The sequence below is a fragment of the Petaurus breviceps genome, unplaced genomic scaffold (genome assembly GCF_028583685.1).
Source record: "Petaurus breviceps papuanus isolate PSGF00001 unplaced genomic scaffold, PetGlider_PUasm1.0 189, whole genome shotgun sequence".
NCBI classification, from domain to species: domain Eukaryota; kingdom Metazoa; phylum Chordata; class Mammalia; order Diprotodontia; family Petauridae; genus Petaurus; species Petaurus breviceps.
Window position 1 is genome coordinate 35,368,851 of NW_027185809.1, and position 18,140 is coordinate 35,386,990.

General features: G+C 38.2%; 1 protein-coding gene across 1 annotated transcript in view; it reads left to right on the forward strand.

Annotated features, from left to right (window-relative positions):
• LRRC74A (leucine rich repeat containing 74A) overlaps positions 1-18,140 on the forward strand; it is a 50,431-nt gene that overhangs the window by 24,442 nt on the left and 7,849 nt on the right. Inside the window, exon 11 of the mRNA XM_069091706.1 lies at positions 593-733. Within this exon, the coding sequence (XP_068947807.1) occupies positions 593-733 (141 nt within the window). The remainder of the gene's footprint in view (positions 1-592; positions 734-18,140) is intronic.

Genomic DNA, 18,140 nt, shown 5'->3' on the forward strand with positions numbered 1-18,140 from the left:
ACAGAAAGAAAGAAAGAAAGAAAGAAAGAAAGAAAGAAAGAAAGAAAGAAAGAAAGAAGGAAAGAAAGAAAGAGAAAGAAAGAAAGAGAAAGGAAGGAAGGGGAAAAAAAGGAAGAGCTGGAGATACACATATATGTATGTGTATGTGTGTGTATTTACACACACAAGCACGCACGCACACACACACACACACACACACACACTTGGTGGCGTCTGCTGGAGCTTATGACCATAAAGAACTCCATGTTGTTACCCTGCCACACTGAAGCCGAGGAAGAGAACGTGAGCTTGAATGCAGCAAGTTTCTATATGTTTACTAAAACATCATTGTCAAGACATTACTTCCTATATCACACACACACACACACACAAAATTTAGGAGTACAAGTAGCATGACAGTACAATACAGCACCATATGGTTGTGGTGATAATTGGTAGTAATAAACAATGTATTTTAATATAGGACACTAATGTATTAGAATACCAAACCAGTAATCAAAGTTGAGAAGAGAGCTTATACCTGGACCAGAGCTTCTTTCCCTGCAGTGCTTTTCTGTGATCTATGGCCCCTCTCTTTTCCCTCCTCCACTAGAATGTGTTGGTGACTGAAGGATTTGTGAAACAGCTAGATGGAGTTTTCTCTGTTCATCCAGAGCTAGATGTGCTCTATGGTGAAGTGGCAGGCACTATCAGCAAGTCCGTGATGTCCCCAGTCGCTTTAAAGGTGATAAAGGTAAGCATTCCTTTTCCTTCTTTCTTTTGCCTACTGGGCCCCCGGGGCAAAAGAGAAAATCTTGCTTTCAACCCTAGTTCAGCTTCTTAGGACACATTAAGGCTGTGCCTCTACCCTCCTACAAGAAATGCAATGTGGTCTTCCTTTAAGGAATTGGAAAATTCTCCTTGACTATGAAAGTATTGTATAAGGTCAAATCTTTCCCAGAGAAGAACAACTGGGAATGGCTTTGGAAAGTCCTGAGAAGTTAAAGATGAAGTCTCCCATTACTCTGTACTAATCATAATCTATGCTGGCAAGTGCCACCTCCTCAATTCAATTTAGTTCGACTAAACAAACATATGTTAAATACCTTCTATGTGCAAGGCACTGTGTTACACTTTGGGGATACATAAATACATCTTTGATCTCATTATTGTGAACATTCTTGATCAAAGATGCAATTGCAACCTTCCACATCCAACCTTCCTGATTTTCTCTATTTTCTAAATTTAATTGTATCTGAGTTAACTTCCTTCTGTCTCCCCCTTCCCCACCCATTGAGTAGGTAAGAAAAACAAAACTCGTTACATGTAAATAATAAATAAATAAATAAATAAAAACTCATTACAAGTAAAACAAATTCCAGAATTAGCCTTGTCCAAAAAAGAGAAGAAAATGTTTCAGTCTACATTCTGAGTCTCTAACTAGATTCCAGTTCCCTAACTGGAGGTGGATAGCATGTTTCTTCATGAGTCCTTTGGAACCATATATGACTGATCATTGTGTTAATATGAGTTTCTAAGTCTTTCAAAGTTAGTATCTTCACAATATTGTTGTTATTATCATATAAATTATTCTCCTGATTCTGCTTTCTTCATTTACAATTCTTCCTAGATTTTTTTTGGAAACCCTCTCCATCATTTCTTACTTGCATATTTAGTATACCTATATATTCATATACCATAGTTTGTTCAGCCATTCCCCAATTGATGGACACCCCCTCAGTTTATAATTTTTACAACCATGAAAAAAATTGCTATTAATATTTTTGTACACATGGTTCATTTTCCTCTTTCTTTGATCTTTTTGGGTATATAGCTAGAAGCAGAATTACTGGATCAAAGCGTATTAACAGTTTTATAGCTTTTGGGATATAGTTCCAAATTGCTTTCCAGAATGATTGGACCAGTTCATAGCTCCACCAAGAGAGCATTAATGTACCTGTTTTCCCACAGTCCCTTCAGATTTTGTCCTTTTCCTTTTTCTTTCAAACTTTGCCAATAAAATGAGTGAGATGATACTTCAGAATTTTCCTAATTTGCATTTCTCTAATTATTAATGATTTAGAGCATTTTTTTCACATGGCAATGGGTAGTTTGATTTGTTCTTCTGAACACTGATATGAATCAGTTCCTGATATATCTTGGAAATGTGACTTTTAGCAGAGAAACTTGCTGCAATTTTTTCCACATTCCTGATTCTCTTTTAATTTTAGATGTGTTGATATTGTTTTAAATTTTTTTTAATTTTATAAAATCAAAGTTGTCTATTTTACCTGCTGTGAACTTCTTTATCTCTCTTTGAATCATGAATTCTTCCTCTTGTCCACAGATCTGATATGTTAATTTCTTGTATGCTCTTCTAATTTTTTCATCATATCACATTTTATGTATAAGTCATATAATCATTTGGAGTTTGTCTTAGTAAAATCATGTGAGATGTTGGTCTAAATCTAATTTCTGCCAGGTTACTTTGAAGTTTTCCCAATAGTTTTTGCTGAATAGTAAATTCTTTCTCCGGTAGCTGGGATCTTTGGATTTATCAAACACTAGGCTACCAGGATGTTTGCTACTATATATTGTATAACTAATCTAATCTCCTAATCGACCTCTCTATTTCTTATCTAGAATCAAATTGCTTGGATAATTATAGCTTTGTAGTATAGTTTAAGATATGAAACTTCTAGGCTCCCTTCCTCCCCAATTTTTTTTTCATTAATCCCCTTTATATTCTTGACCTTTTTGTTCCATGAATTTTGCTATTTTTTTTTTTACTCTATAAAGTTACCCTTTGATAGTTTGATTGGTGCAACACTGAATAAGCAAATTAATTTAGGTAATATTGTCATTTTACTATATTGGTTCAGTTAACCCATGAGCAATTAATATTTCTCTAATTGGGGTGGCCAGGTAGCACAGTGAGTAAGAGCACCGGCTCCAGTGTTGAGAAGACCTGGAGATCGAATCCCGGGCTCAGACACTTAGCACCCACCCAGAAACACCTGGCCGTGTAACCTTGAGCAAGTTACTTAACCCCAATTGCTTTAAACAATATATATTTCTCTAATTATTTGGACATGTCTTTTCTTGCATAAGGATGGGTTTGTATGTCTTCCTGTGAGTGTCTTAGCAGCTAGATTCCCAAGTATTTTATACTGTTTGCATTTATTAAGGGAATTTTTCCTTCCATCTCTTTCTGCTGGAATTTGTTGGTAATATACAGAAGTACTGATGATTTATGGAGGCTTCTTTTATATCCTGAAGTTTTGCTGAAGTTGTTGTATTTGGGTCTATTTTGTACTTTGTTAAAAGTTTTGTTTCACTTTTTTTTTTGTTAACTCTCTAGTATTGTTTAAATAAACCATCATTTCTTTAAGTAAACCAAAATGATAATTTTATCTTCACTACCTATGATTATTCCTTAATTTTTTCTTGTCTTATTGCTACAGATAGTATTCCTAGCACAATATTGAATAGTGATGGTGATAATGGACATCTTTTCTTTGCCTCTGATCTTATTGAAAAGGCTTCTCACTTATTCTTATCACAGATAATGCTGGTTTTTCATTTTAGATACTACTTGTATTTTTTAAGGAAGGCTTCATTTATTTCTATTACTTCCCGTATTTTTTAACGGGAGTGGATATTATAGTTTGTCAAAAACTTTTTTTGAATGTATTGATATTCATTAGTATTTGTTGTAGCTTTTGCTGTTTTTGTTACTTAAATGGTCAAATATATTTCTAATTTTCCTAATATTGAACCAACCCTGTGATTCTTGTTATAGATCCAGTGCATGATCTTTGTGATATGTTACTCTAGTCTCCTTGCTAATATTTTACTTAAACTTTTGCATCAATATTCTTTCAGGATATTGGTCTATAGTTTTAATTTTCTGTTATAACTCTTCTTGGTTTAGATATCAAGACCATATTTATGTTTTAAGGAGAATGTGGTAGAACTTCAACTTTTCCTATTTTTTCAAACAGCTTATAAAATTAATTGTTCATTAAATGTTTGGTAGGATTAATTTATAAATCCATCTGGTCCTGAAATTTTTTCTTTGGGAGTTCATTTATGGCTTTTCCTCACTTTCTTTTGACATCACAAGGATACCAATGAAGCAGGTGGGCTATCTTAATGGTTTTTCCTTCTCTCACCATTGTATCAGACTATAAAAGACAATGCTCTTTGCAATACACACTAACTTTTGTAATTACTTGTTTGAAATGTTTTGCAGCCTGCTCACACAACCTATTTGTATCTTGATTGCCCTTTAGGCAATCCTCAATTTCAGTTTCAGAGACTATAATGTTCCATGGCTTGCAGCCATATAATAACACTAGAAGAACATTGGTTTTAAGAAAAGATAAACCTTTGGTTCATAGAGTAACTTTGATGCATTAAAAGAATTTTTAAAATCCCCAATTGCTCAGAGAATGATATTCCAGACAAAGAGCCCATGCCCACTAAAACACACATACTGATGTACAAACTACAGGTGGTCCACTTAACAATATGCCATAGTCCAGACAGTAGGCAGTCTTCATTCACTTAAAACAAAAACAAAACAGGTCCTTCCCTCAAGGAACTTATTTATATATATATATACAAAAAAAATTGCAATACAAAGTAAATCCAGAGAGGAAACACTATTGCTAGAGAAATTAGAGTTAGAATATCCAAGGCTCAAAATCCATTTCTAATTGCATAACCCTGGGAAAATCAATCAAAACTTCTCAGTGACCCTCATTGTCTCTAGGGCTTTGTGTGCCCAATACCTAGCACACCTTAAGTTTCAGAGCAGATATTGATCTACATTGGTAAAAAGGAATTCCCTCTTTAGCCATTCTCTGTGCCAAGGAAATTATATATTCCATTTTAAAAAATCTAGTCTTCTCCTATTCCTGTTTAATTCTGAGTCCAACTTGTCCATTTGCAGTGTCTGTTCAATATGCATGTGTATATATGTACATATATGCATACACATATGTGAATATATTATATATCAATTATATACATTTATGCATGCATATGTTTGTGTGTATATACATAGCGTGCATATACTATGGCAAATATGGGCAGCATATTAAAAAACAGAAACTTCACCTTGCTGACAAAGGTCCATATAAGTCAAAGTTATGGTTTTTCCAGTAGCAATGTATACCTGTGAGAGTTGGATTATAAAGAAAGCTGAGCACCACAGAACTGATGCTTTTGAATTGTATTGCTGTTGAAGAGTTTTGAGAGTCCTTTGGACAGCAAGGAGATCTAATCAGTCAATACTTAAAGAAATTAATTCAGGCTATTCACTGTAAGGTCAAACACTGAAGCTAAAGCTTAAATACTTTGGTCACATAGTGAGGAGATGGGACTCATTGGAAAAGGCCGTGATATTGGAAAAGATTAAAGGCAAAAGGAAAAGGGGAAAACAGAGAATGAAATAGATAGATAGTGTCATGGAAACAAACATGAACTTGGACAGACTTCAAGAGACAGTGAAGAATAGAAGTGCCAGTCATGCTATAAGATCATGAAGAATTGGACATGACTGAAAGACTAAACAACAAAATAAAGAAATATTTTCATATGCATACATATATACATACCCACTAAAACACACATACTGATAGACAAACTACAGGTGGTCCACTTAACAACATGCCATAGTCCAGACAATGGGCAGTCTTCATTCACTTAAAAAACAAAAACTAAACAGGTCCTTCCCTCAAGGAACTTATAGTCTATTAGGAGTATAAACAAAAAAACAATTGCAATACAAAGTAAATCGAGAGAGGAAACACTATTGCTAGAGAAATTGGTAAGTATTTACTGAGGAAGTGACCCCTGAGCTGAGTGTTGAAGAAAGTTAAGGATTCTGAGAGGTGGAGATAAGAAAAGAGTGTTTTCTACATTTGGGGAATAGCTTATGCTAATGCATGAACTTGGAAGATGGAGTGTCAAGTTTGAAAAACTTCTAATAGTCTAGTTTTGCTGAAATACAGAATTATGAAGGGAAGAGTATGAGATAAGGTTGGTGAAAAGGTCAGAATTGGGGTCAGTTTGTGAAGAGCCTTAAATGTTAGGCTGAGGATATTTGTTTTATCCTATAGAAAGTTGCTGCTGTTGCTGTTTGTCCCTCATTCTCAAAGAGGACCCTGACATCAGTTTGGTGATGCCATGACATGCAAGTGAATTGGATTTAAGTGAGGGAGGGTTGTGCAGTCACCAGGCTCACTTTCTCCTCCAGAGCCATCTGGGTCCAATAGCCAAATATGGATCAGGACACCTGGAGATGGCCCAGGTTGTAGTGGGGGACCTTGGCCTTTTCAAGCTAAGGTTTTTAACAGGTCTCAGTTTGTCTATAGAAAGTAGGAAGCCACTAAAGATCTTTGGATAGGGCAATGATATGGCTAGATATGTTACTTTGGAGTAAAGGATGTATTGGATAGGAAACTAAAAGCAGAGAAACCATTTAGGAAGTTCGTGCTGGCATGTGTGTGTGTGTGTGTGTGTGTGTAAAGAGAAGGGAATGGATATATAAGATTGTCTCTGTGGAATTGACAAGACTTAAAATTGATTGACTCTGAGGAATGAGGGAAAGGTAAGATTCAAGGCCGACTCCCTTCTTGTGAACCTGGGGACGAGATGAGCACTTTCCTCGCCTCTCCTCTTTTCCTCCTTCCCTCTTGACCTTATGTTATACTTATCTTCTTGATGTCAGGAACTGTGTCAGCTTTCATCTTTGTATATCTAGCACCCCTAAGACTCCTTAAAAATAGTAGGTGCTTAATAAATATCTGTAGAAATAGAAAGAGTCAATGTTATAATTGCAGATCTTCTGACTCCTGGTCCAGTATTTGTTCCTTTGCACCCCAGGATGAACTGAATATTCAGCTGTCCTAAATAAGACAGGACTCAGTGAAACTGGACCCATGGTTTCACTGGCATGGATGAAGAAATTCCCTCTACCAATGCAAGTTCTTACCCTCCTGCTATTTATAGTCTCAGAGAGATGCCTGGAGCACTGACAGTTTAAGTGATTTCCCAGGGTTACATAGCTACAGTCAGGGGCAGGACTTGAACCCAAGTCTCCTTGACTCTAAGACCAGCCTTTCATATACCTGATGCCTCTCTGCTCTAGGTAGGAAACAGTAATGATCAAGACTGTTGAGTTAACTCATGAATGTAAGAAGCCTACTACTATATGCACATCAGCTACACTTAAGTTAATAGCAATGAGGGCATGATGCAGTTACAGGGAAAGAAAGTCATTTCTACCTAGAACTGTCTCCTGTCACTAATTTATCTGTATCTGTGCCACAGTATCCCAGACTAAGCAATGGAAAGCAAACTCAACATTCTAGTAATGTTGAACAGAAGGCAGTACAGGGTTAAGACTATTACTGTGATATGAGACCTTTTCTTCCTGAGGGTGAGACAAGGACAGCTGAAAATGAGAGGAAATGTGCTCTGCAAAGAAGCAATAGGCCCGTTGTTCCTGTGGGCAAGAGCTATACTATATTCTACTCAATGTAGAAGAACAAAAGCTTGAAATTAAAAAGGTAGCTAGAAAAGTAATCTTCAGAGTACATATTAAACTATAGCTCAACAATACAGGATGTCAAATCTACATAATTGATAAAGTTAGGGACTGTAATGTTTTACATGAGGATTGAACCTAAGGAATTCCCATTGTGTGTCAGATAGCAACACCCACTGGCAGTGCCTGGTATTGCTGATCAGTTCTATTGATAAATATAAATCACCTATTTGTTGAGTTGTTTTCCAGTCGTGTCCAACTCTTTTGTGACCCATTTGGGGGTTTTTTTGACAAAGATACTGAAGTGGTTTGACATTTTCTTCTCCAGCTCATTTTATACAAGAGGAAACTGAGGCAAACAGGGTTAAATGACTTGCCCAGGGTCACATATTTAGTAAATGTCTGAGGCCAGATTTGAATTCAGGTCTTCCTGACTCCAAGCCCAGCACTCTATCCATTGTGCCACCTATCTGCCTGGAAAACCTTCTATCTACTCCCATTAATCCCCAACCTCTCCGGTTTTGTCTCAGCATCAAGAACAGTTAGGGGTGGAAGTAGGGAATCACCATAAAAATGTAAAAAAAAATGTATATAGCTTGCTTTGTAACTAGTTGTTTGGATGTTATCTCCCCCATTAAACTATAAATTTCTTGAGAGCCTAGAATGTATCTTTCTTTGTATCCCCAATGCTTGGCACAGGACCTGGCACAAAGTAGGAACTTAACAAATGTTTATTGACTGACTGACAGTGGTGAAAGAGACAAACCCAAGACAGATTAAAAAGCCTAGGGGTAGAATAATATTCCATGTTGTGGGAAAATGGAAAAGAAGACACCTTTTCCCCCTTTTAGGTTCTACTATTATAAGATTAGAGGAGACCAGTGGTAGGAAGAGAAAAGAAATAAAATATTCTGAAAGTAGGAGATCTGAAGAACTTGGCAGTATCTTACCTACAAAAACCTAGAGAGACCAAAGTGGGGCCAAAGGGAGAGGAATCTGGCTGCTTAGGGCTGCATTTAGGCTTTTGGCCTCCATATTTCCCCTTTTTAAGTCTCCCAGCCCTCTTTACTAAGAGAAGAGACAAGTGTTTCTAAGGGCAAACACTTTATTTAATTAAAGTTATATTATTTCTGAGAGTTTCTCCTATGCTGTCCCTCCTTAGAAGCTGATTGGGATGAATGGGAATGAAGGAACAATGAATGTCAATTCAAAAACATCCATTAAAAGGAGGAAAATCTAAATTCTGGAAACTAAGAATATGGACTTAGGAATCCCCTCTATGTGGGAGAAGTCCCTATGATTCAGAGAAGGTATAGAGTAAAAAGAAGAATCAATTGTGGAAGAGAAATCTTTGACCCAGAGTAGTTCCACCATGATCTAAAACTCTGAAGTTGGTGCAAGGCACTGATGATGAGAATGGGTTGCTTTTTTATACTGTGGCATATCCAGAATGCCATGGGACTGACCACCAAATCAACCTTTTCTTTAGTCACAAATCTTCATGTTGTTTTCTTCAGGGGAAACATATCTCTCTTAAAAAGGAGCATAAATCAATAGTAAAATAACCTTTAGAGAAAGGTCCCAGACCTGTGACTTCATTGACATAGGGAATTCCTAAATGAAGAAATTCTCTCTGCAAGTGCAGGTCCACACCTTCTCTATAATTTATGGTCTGGAAGCCCTGAAAAGTTAAGGGACATGCCCAGGATCACAAAGCAAGTATCAGTAAGAAATAGGGCCAGAGCTCAGGTCTTCATGGTTTGGAAGTCAAGTTTTCCATCCTAAACACCACACTGCCTCAAGAAAGTCTTTGCCTTACTGATATTTACAACATTCCACTTTTCTAGAACAATAGTTCTTACCTAAAGTGAGATACCTGTAGTGATAAGCCAGGAAAGAGGGAAAAGAAGTATCCATCTGGGTCTTTTCCAAAATACTATTTTCAAATAGCCTAAAGGGGAAAAATAGTTATTGGGTCTACCAGGAAGTAATAATTCTATCCCTTCCTATTAAGAATATCATCCTTGAGGATCCCATCTCCAAGTGAGACTTCTCTACATTTCCCTAGCGGAAACTTAAAGCTCTCAACTCTTTTTTTTTTTTTTTGCATTTTGTAGGGCAATTGGGGTTAAGTGACTTGCCCAAGGTCACACGGCTAGTTTTGTGTGTGTGTGTGTGTGTGTGTGTGTGTGTGTGTGTGTGTGTGTGTTAAGTGTCTGAGGCCAGATCCAAACTCAGGTCCTCCTGATTCCAGGGCCAGTGCTCTATTCACTGCACCACCTACCCTCCCTAAAGCTCTCAACTCTTAAATAAATGGTTATAGGATGTTGTAGTGTCCAACACTACAATTTCTACATCCAGAATCTCAGCATTGTGTGCTATGCTGGTGGGATAACTATGGATAGCATCCTCCTGTGGAAGACCCACTCAGTCCTATGAGACAAGGTTTATATGAACCATAAGAATAATAACTGACATTTATGTACAGCTTTGTTTTGCCAAAGGCCTTATCATATGTTATCTCATTTGATACCTCAAGAACATGGTGAAGTAGGTGCCATTATTATACTCATTTTATAAATGAGGAAAAAAACTTTTGAAAGGTTACATGGCCCAGGGCCACACAGCTAGTAAGTGTGTGAGGCAGGATTTTAACTTAGGTCTGTCTACCTCCAAATCCAGTGTTCTATCCACTATTCTCAGTTACAATTGTCATTTATACGGTGTCTTAAAGTTTGCCAAGAATTTTATATTGATCAGCTACAGACTAACTACATAGTGTAGTGAATGGGGCACTCGGCCTGAGATCAGGAAGACCTGAGTTCAAATGTAGCCTCAGACACTAGCTATGTAGACCCCAACTGGACAAGTCACTTAGCCTCTGTTTGCCTCAGTTTCTTTTTCTGTAAAGTGGAGATAATAGTACCTGCCTACCTGGATTTTTGTGAGTATAAAATGAGATAAAACTTGTAAAAGACTTCAAAAATCTTAAAGTACCATGTAAATATTAGTTATTGTTATTATTGTTGTTATTTACCTCATTTGAGTCCCACAACTTTGAGGGAAGTAGAACAAGCATTTTTATCTCCATTTTACAGATGAGGAAGCTGAGGCTCTCTCTTCTTGTCTCCACCTTTTAGCCCCCCTAGCTTCATTCTAATCTCAGCTAAAGTCTAACATTCTATAAGAAAGCTTTCCCAATCCTCCTTAATCTTAGTGTCTTCCTTTTGAGACTACTCCAAATATATACACATATGTATATACGTATCTTATTTGGATGTAATTGTCTGCATGTTGTCTCTCTCACTAGATTGTGAGTTCTTTGGAAACAGGGCCTGTTGTTGTAGATGCTGTTACTATTGCTGTTGTTTGCCTTTGTATCCATAGCACTTAGCATAGTCCCTGGCACATTGATAGATGCAAGTTGACTAACTGAAGTGATTTCCCTGCTGTCATATAGTTAATAATTGTCAAAGGAAGGATTTGAACCAATATTATGCAAAAGACTTCCATTCTTGATCCTGTTAAAAGCAATTTATTAAGTAGATACCATGAGTAAGATGCTGTGCTAGGTGATGTGGGAGAAGAATACAAAAAAAAAACCCATAAGCTACTATCCCTGGCCTTTAATGTTTAAAATATAGGTGATAATAGAAAAAAAGACATGGTAACCAAGAAAACAAGGTAATAAATATATAATAAGTAATAAATGAGCAACTATAGGCCCAAAATTTGGGGGGTAGGGTGGGGTTCAGAGGCAAGCTCATGATGGGTCATAATGATCAGGGAAGATTTCATGGAAAAGGTGAGAATTATAAGGTCATAGAATCTACAAGTGACAGGAATCTTAGAGGTCATCCAGTCCCTTCATCTTATCAAAAGTAAGACAGATAATAGTATTATAGAATTGGAAAGGAGCTCAGAGGTCATCTAGTCCAACCATCTCATTTAAAAGATTAGGAAAATTATGAAATAGCAAGTGAAAGCATCTCATCCAAGATAACACATGTTGTGAGTGGTAAAGCTAAGAATTTGAACCCATATCCTCTGAATCTAATTTCAGCACTATTTAGTCCAAGAGAGGAAAGGTGATGCCCAATATCAAATGGGTAGTAAATAAAAAACCCAAGACTGGCACATGGGAACTTGACTCCAAATTTAGTGTTTGAACTGGGCCATAGAATGATTTTGTTTGTTTGAGAGGAAATCAAGAGCCTGTAAGGGTGGGTGCCTTCCTGGCAGGAGAAACAGCATTAGCAGAGACAAAGAATCACGAATGTGTCCCATGTGTCTGGAGTATAGTGAATAAATTGGGCAGGCTAGAGAAGAGCCAATTATATAAGGCAATTACAGGAAATAGGAGTGGAAAGGCAGTTTGCAACCAGATTTTGGAGCTCTTAAAAGCTCAAGTCAGCACCATGGCCAGAGGTAGTAATGATTATTTTTAAAAGTACCTTGGCTAGAGCAAATGTGGGTGTTGAAAATAGACAGGTATTGAGAAATTTAAGAAAGAGGAATAACGGGGTGTCTTTTAGTGATCACTATTGTGAAGCTTTTTGCAGATTCAATTGTTCTCAGACAATTATTCCAATCCAGAGAAGCCTCCATGGCTTGGGAAAGTATGTGTCTTTAATGATCTGCTGGAGACTTCCCTGATGAAGATGTGTTTCTGTCTCCCCAGGAAGGCTGACCTGTGGGAAAACAGTAAACAGAGCTATGCTTATTTTTTCCCCTCTTCAGTGTGTCTATTTGTCGTGGCTGTGCTTGGTCAGCTTCCCAATACAGATGAATCTCTGCTTATAAGGCCTTTCTCAGAGAGTGTAGGCTGCATCCCTCAGGTGGCAACTATTTGTGACTGCCCCCTATCTATTTTAGGGCCAGAGTATTAAGAACAGCTCTGGAAGCCATCCTGACTTGGGACTGTTGTAATGGGAATGGAATTTGAATTTGAAGATTCCCTTGTGTTGGCAAAGGTAGCAGGTACTTAGTACGCAGTAATTGATCAAGCCTCTGTTGGGGAAACAGAAGGTATGAACTCTTGTCTCCTGTTGCTGATGTAACAGGAAGGGGTTGGCTGAAACAGGAAGCTAATGCTGTGCATATAAGAAAAGCCACAGAGAGGCATAGTCAGGGTTTCTTGGGACCAGCATCTGGTGACAGAGCAGCTACAGAAGAGAGAATGAAGAACTGAGCCAGAATTTCCTGAGAACTTATCCTGGTGGAGCTTCTTCTGAACAAAAGCCCAGAGCCCTGAGCAGGAGCCAGGAACCCAGGTGACTGAGGAAACATGACTGGGATGCTGAGACTTTGTTTGTTTGTGGCTTGGTTGAGCCTTGAATTCCCTGGAGCAGAAATTGTGAAGGATCTGACAATTCAGTGAACTTCAGTGTGGAGCAGGACCTACCCAGAGAGCTGGACAAGGAACTGGGAGTTGTCTGCCATTAAACCCAGATGACAGTCTGTTGAATCCAGGTAGAATCTGGGACCATGGAAGGGGATCCAAGGAATCTGAGAACAGGCCCCAAGTCAAGATAAAAAGACCTCTCCCTAGGTACTGGGTACTGAGTAAAGATGAAATTGTAGTTTACTAGTGATCTAGGGGTGGAGGATTTGTGCATGATACTTATTAATTGATTGCTGAATAAGGGACTGATTGAGTTAATCAAGACTTCCCCATGAGTGGAAGACTTTGACTATTGTACTTTGAGACTATATTGTGATCTTATTATATTGTGATTTTCTTTGATACTTTGCCCCATGAGTGGAAGACTTTGACTATTGTAGTTTGAGAAGTTGTAATATTGTGAATTCTGTACCTTGATTTTCTGTGAAAGTTTTGTTTGGATTTGTTATGGAATTAGTAGAGTGTTCACTATACTGTGTAATCAGAACCTTAAAAGCTGTTCACAATAGCATTCTTCTGGAAAGCTTCTGTGCATGGCATTACAACTGTCTAGGGTTCCTAAATTTTTGTTTTTATTTTTAGCAGGGGAGAGACAAATTGAAAGAAAATTTTAAGATTAATTTGGCAGTGATGGCAAACTCATAGCCCCCTGGACTTGCAAAATTTCTCTGTGTGTCCAAAATCAGATTAAAATGTAACTGGGAAATTTTTAACAAAATTTTAAAAATATAATAAAACTTAGATAGTGTTAATTGGTGATTTTCTAAGTCAACATATGACCCACAGGTATCTGTTTCTATATGAGTTTCACACTATTGACGTACAGGATGGATAAAAGAGAGGAAAAAGTAAAGGCAAGACTAGCTTGGGAAGTATTGAAATGCTATAGTGTGAGATGATGACAAAAATTTTGACAATGTGAATAGAAAGGATAGGATGAATGGATCATAGTGCCATAGAACTTAGGGCCAGAATAGGCATTAGAACTCTTCTAGTCTAACCCTCACATCTTATAGATGAGGAAATAAGAATGTCAACAGAAGTAAATCAAATCAAGGTCACAGAAAGGGAAGAGAAAAAGGCATTTATTATATGTGTCAGGCACTGTGCTAAGCACTTTAAAAATATATTATCTCATTTGATCCTCACTACAACCCTGGGAAGTAGTACTTGAATGACTTGCCCAGGGTCACACATCTAGTATGTGTCTGAGGTCAGATTTGAATTCAAGTCTGCCTGACAATGGATAGAGTGCCAGGCCTGGAGTCAGGAAGACTAATATTCCTGAGTTCAAATCAGACCTCAGATACTTACTGGCTGTGTGACCCTGGGCAAGTCACTTAACCCTGTTTACTTCAGTTTCCTCATCTGGAAAATGAGCTGGAGAAGGAAATGGAAAACCACTCCAGTATCTTTACCAAGAAAACCCAAATGGGGTCACAGAATCAGACATGACTGAAGATTACTTAACAACAGTAACAAATGGAGGAAGGACATGATGATTGATTAGACTGAATGGCACAGGATAGAGTGAGCAAGGCATAGGTGGTGTCATAGAATCTTAAAGTCGAAAGGGATTTTAGAGGCCATATAACCTAATCACATTTGTGATGGTTGCATCCCCTTTCTGATGAAAAAGGTCATCCAGGTTCTGTTTAAACATATCTAATAATGGGGAACTTGCCACCCAGCTTCCTAACCCCTTCAACTTTGGGATAGCAACACTTCCATTTTCTCCATTCAGAATAATAAATCTCTAAGTTGGGAGAGGCCTCAAAGAACATGAAGAAAGAATCTATTCTGTAACAAGCCCGCAAATTGGTTATCCAGCCTTTGTTTGAAGATTTCTAATGAGGAGCCCACTTTCTTCTGTGACAGCTCGGTTCACTTTTTTCACAGCTTTGTTAGAAAATTTTCCTTTTGTCAAGGAAAATTATACCTCTTTGCAACTTAAACCCTTTGCTCTGACTTAGTTCTGTCATGTTGGGCCACACCCAACAAGCATCATTTCTCTTCCATGTGAAGTCTGGCTGAAGACAGTTATCTTCATCTCTCTACTCTTCTCCAGGCTAAATATTCTCATCTCCTTCCATCAGCCAACAAATTACATCATCTTGAAACTCTTCACCATTTTATTCTCCATCTTCTAGACATACTCCAGTTTGCCATTGTTTCTTGTAAGATTTGGTGCCCAGAACTGAATATCGTGTTCATGGACTTACCAGGGTAGAGGACAGTAGGATTATTACTTCCCTTATTCTGGACAATATATTTCCTTTATTCAATCCTTTTGGCGATTTTCCCCTACAGTTTCTTCTCACTTTTGGTTCATATTGGGACTGGAGCTAGTTAATATACCTTAGTTATTTTTCACACAAGTTCCTGTCTCACCAGATATCTCCATCCTATAATCTTACAACTGAGTTTGCTAATCCATAGTATGAGAAGGATTCTGCATTTATATTTTTCAATTCTATCTTATTAGGTTACGTCTTGTTAGATTATGATTTGGATCCTGTATATTAGCTGTGCCTTCCTTGTTTTGTGTTATTAACAAATGTGGTAAGAATGTTGTTGACATTTTCCTCCATGTCTGTGTCAAATGTCCCAGTGCTCTGTCCTGTGGTTGAAGCCAGACAATGGTAATATCTCTAAAGGTCTTCCTGGATTTCACTGATTCAGTAATAAATTCTCTTTAGTTACAGACATCCAATAAATTATGAGTCCACTTGAAGGAAAGAAGCTATACTGCAGGCAATTAAAGACTGTGTAGGGAGAAAGGGACTGGATCTATGATTTTTGGGGGAGAAGGACACATATGTTGCTACATGCCTAAGGCATCGAGAGGTTAAATGACTTGCAAAGTTTATATGTGTAGGACTTGCACTCAGGTCTTCCTTGCACTGAGGCCAACTTTCTACTCACAGAATCATCCTGCCTCTCATAGGCTCTGATGATATGGAAGCAGTCTATGAAGATAGCAAATCTCACAACTTTCTCCCTCTCCACAACATTCTACTTTCCCATGGTCCTGTTCAATGTGACCTGTCTGGAAATTTCTCTCTATTTAATTACACTGTTTAGTCCTACTACCCTGCACTATGATCTCTCCAGTTCTCACTAAGCAAGTGGTTCAGGGGTGTGTTGGTTGATCCAAGGAAAACCCATAGAGCTATGCTTAGGTACCTCAGGGTGAAATCTCTTTGAATTACCACTGAGCCTGTTACCATGAGTTAGCTATATCCAATTCTTCAGGACCCCAACATTTGTCTAGCTCTCTTTCCTTTCCTTGCTTTTAGAGGATCACTGGTTTTGGAGCTTGAACTGACTTTATAGGTGTCATAGAATCATAGCTTTCAAGTTCAAAGGGACAGTCAAAGGCCCTTTAGTCCAATCTCTCATTGTTCCACCAGTTGTTAGCATCCTCTCCCTAATCACTTTGTATTTATTTTCAATATATTTTGTATTAACTTATAGTACATGTTGCTTCTTACCAGTAGAATGTAACTTCCTTCAAATCAGGTGCTGTTTCAATTCTTTTTTCCCCAGGATCTGGCTCCTAATAGGACATTAAAAATCTTTATTGAATTGAACTGAATGAGAAACCTAAAGCCTAGAGACAAGTGACTCTTCCAATGTCACAAATTCCAAGAGTTGGGATTTAAATCCAGATACTCTGACTCCAGTGGTTTTTGCCCTCTGGACTCAGCCTATATTCTCTAGAACCTCCATTCTAAATGTCCTACAACAAGTTCATCACTAGAGAGAGACTGATACACATGTAGGAGGTGGTGTCTTTTCAGCTGAAACACAAAACCTATCTCCTGGCTGCCTGTAGTCATTAAATCTCCTTAGGCATCTTCCCTTGGTGTCCTGACAGATTTTAAAGTCTGTCAGTACCAGTCTCATTGCTCAGAATTCCCAGGCATTTCCACATAGGAGTCTGAGACCCTTACTTTGCTTTTTATTTGCAATCTACTAGATAAGACCAAGGATGTTCCTGCTCCATGGTGGTCATTTCCAAGTCATGTTTGGACTTGAACCATAGGGTGAAGGGGCCCTTTCCTGATGAAACACTACACACCCCCAACAAACCTCCCCACTGCCTTGAAATCAAAGGGTATTTATTAAGAATATTTAACTACACTTTGAAGAAAGAGGGGAAAAGTTTTTTTCTGATAAGATCTCCCATTCCCCTCCAATAACTTGACATCCTTACCATACATATATGTATACCTATATATGTAAGTTGTCTCTATTGACTAGATTGGAAACTCCTCAAGGGCTTTTTTATCCTACTGTCTAGCACACTGCCCAGCACAGTTCATGACTAATAATGCTTCCTTGCTTCATCATCATCATCATCAAATATTCCTCAGGTACTGATTGATACATACTAATCAAGAAAATTACACAGACAGAAGAAAAAGATTGTGCTTGTTCCCAGATTTTCATGAAGATAATAATGTTTTGTTGGTGGGTCTCTGCAGAAGTTGTAAGAATAGAGAGACATCTCCATGAGACCTTGAATTAAAGCAATAAGTCTCTCTCTCTCTCTCTCTCTCTCTCTCTCTCTCTCTCTCTCTCTCTCTGTCTCTCTCTCTCTCTCTCTCTCTCCCTCCCCTCCCTGTGCCTTTTCTCTCTTCTCTCTCCTTCAGTCTTCCATCTCTTTGTCTCTTTCTGTGAGTCCCTGTTTATATTTTTCTCTGTCTCTATCACTGTCTCTTTGTCTCTGTCTGTCCGTCCATCTGTCTCTCTTAACTTCCCTCTTGCACCCTCTCAGTGTCTCCATTCCTGTTCCCTAACATCCCAATCTGTGCCTTCTAGGCCTGGAATTATGACTTTTGGATATAACAAGGGCAAGTAGGAGTAGCCTTATGTGTTGTTGGTGGTTCAACAGATGGCACCACCCAATACAAGCAGCAACACCAGTGGGAACTATGAGGGCAGAAGACATGAGTAGCTGAGCAGAACCAATCTCTATATCCCAGGAATGCAGCCATGTACCATGGATTCTGTCAGTCATATGGCAAGACTGTTTCTATTATTTTTAAAGCAATTGGGGTTAAGTAACTTGCTCAAGGTTACATGGCCAGTTATTTCTGGGTGTGGTGCTGAGTATCTGAGCCTGGATTTGATCCAGGTCATCCCGACACTGGAGCCGGTGCTCTTACTCGCTGAGCCACCTGGCCGCCCCTA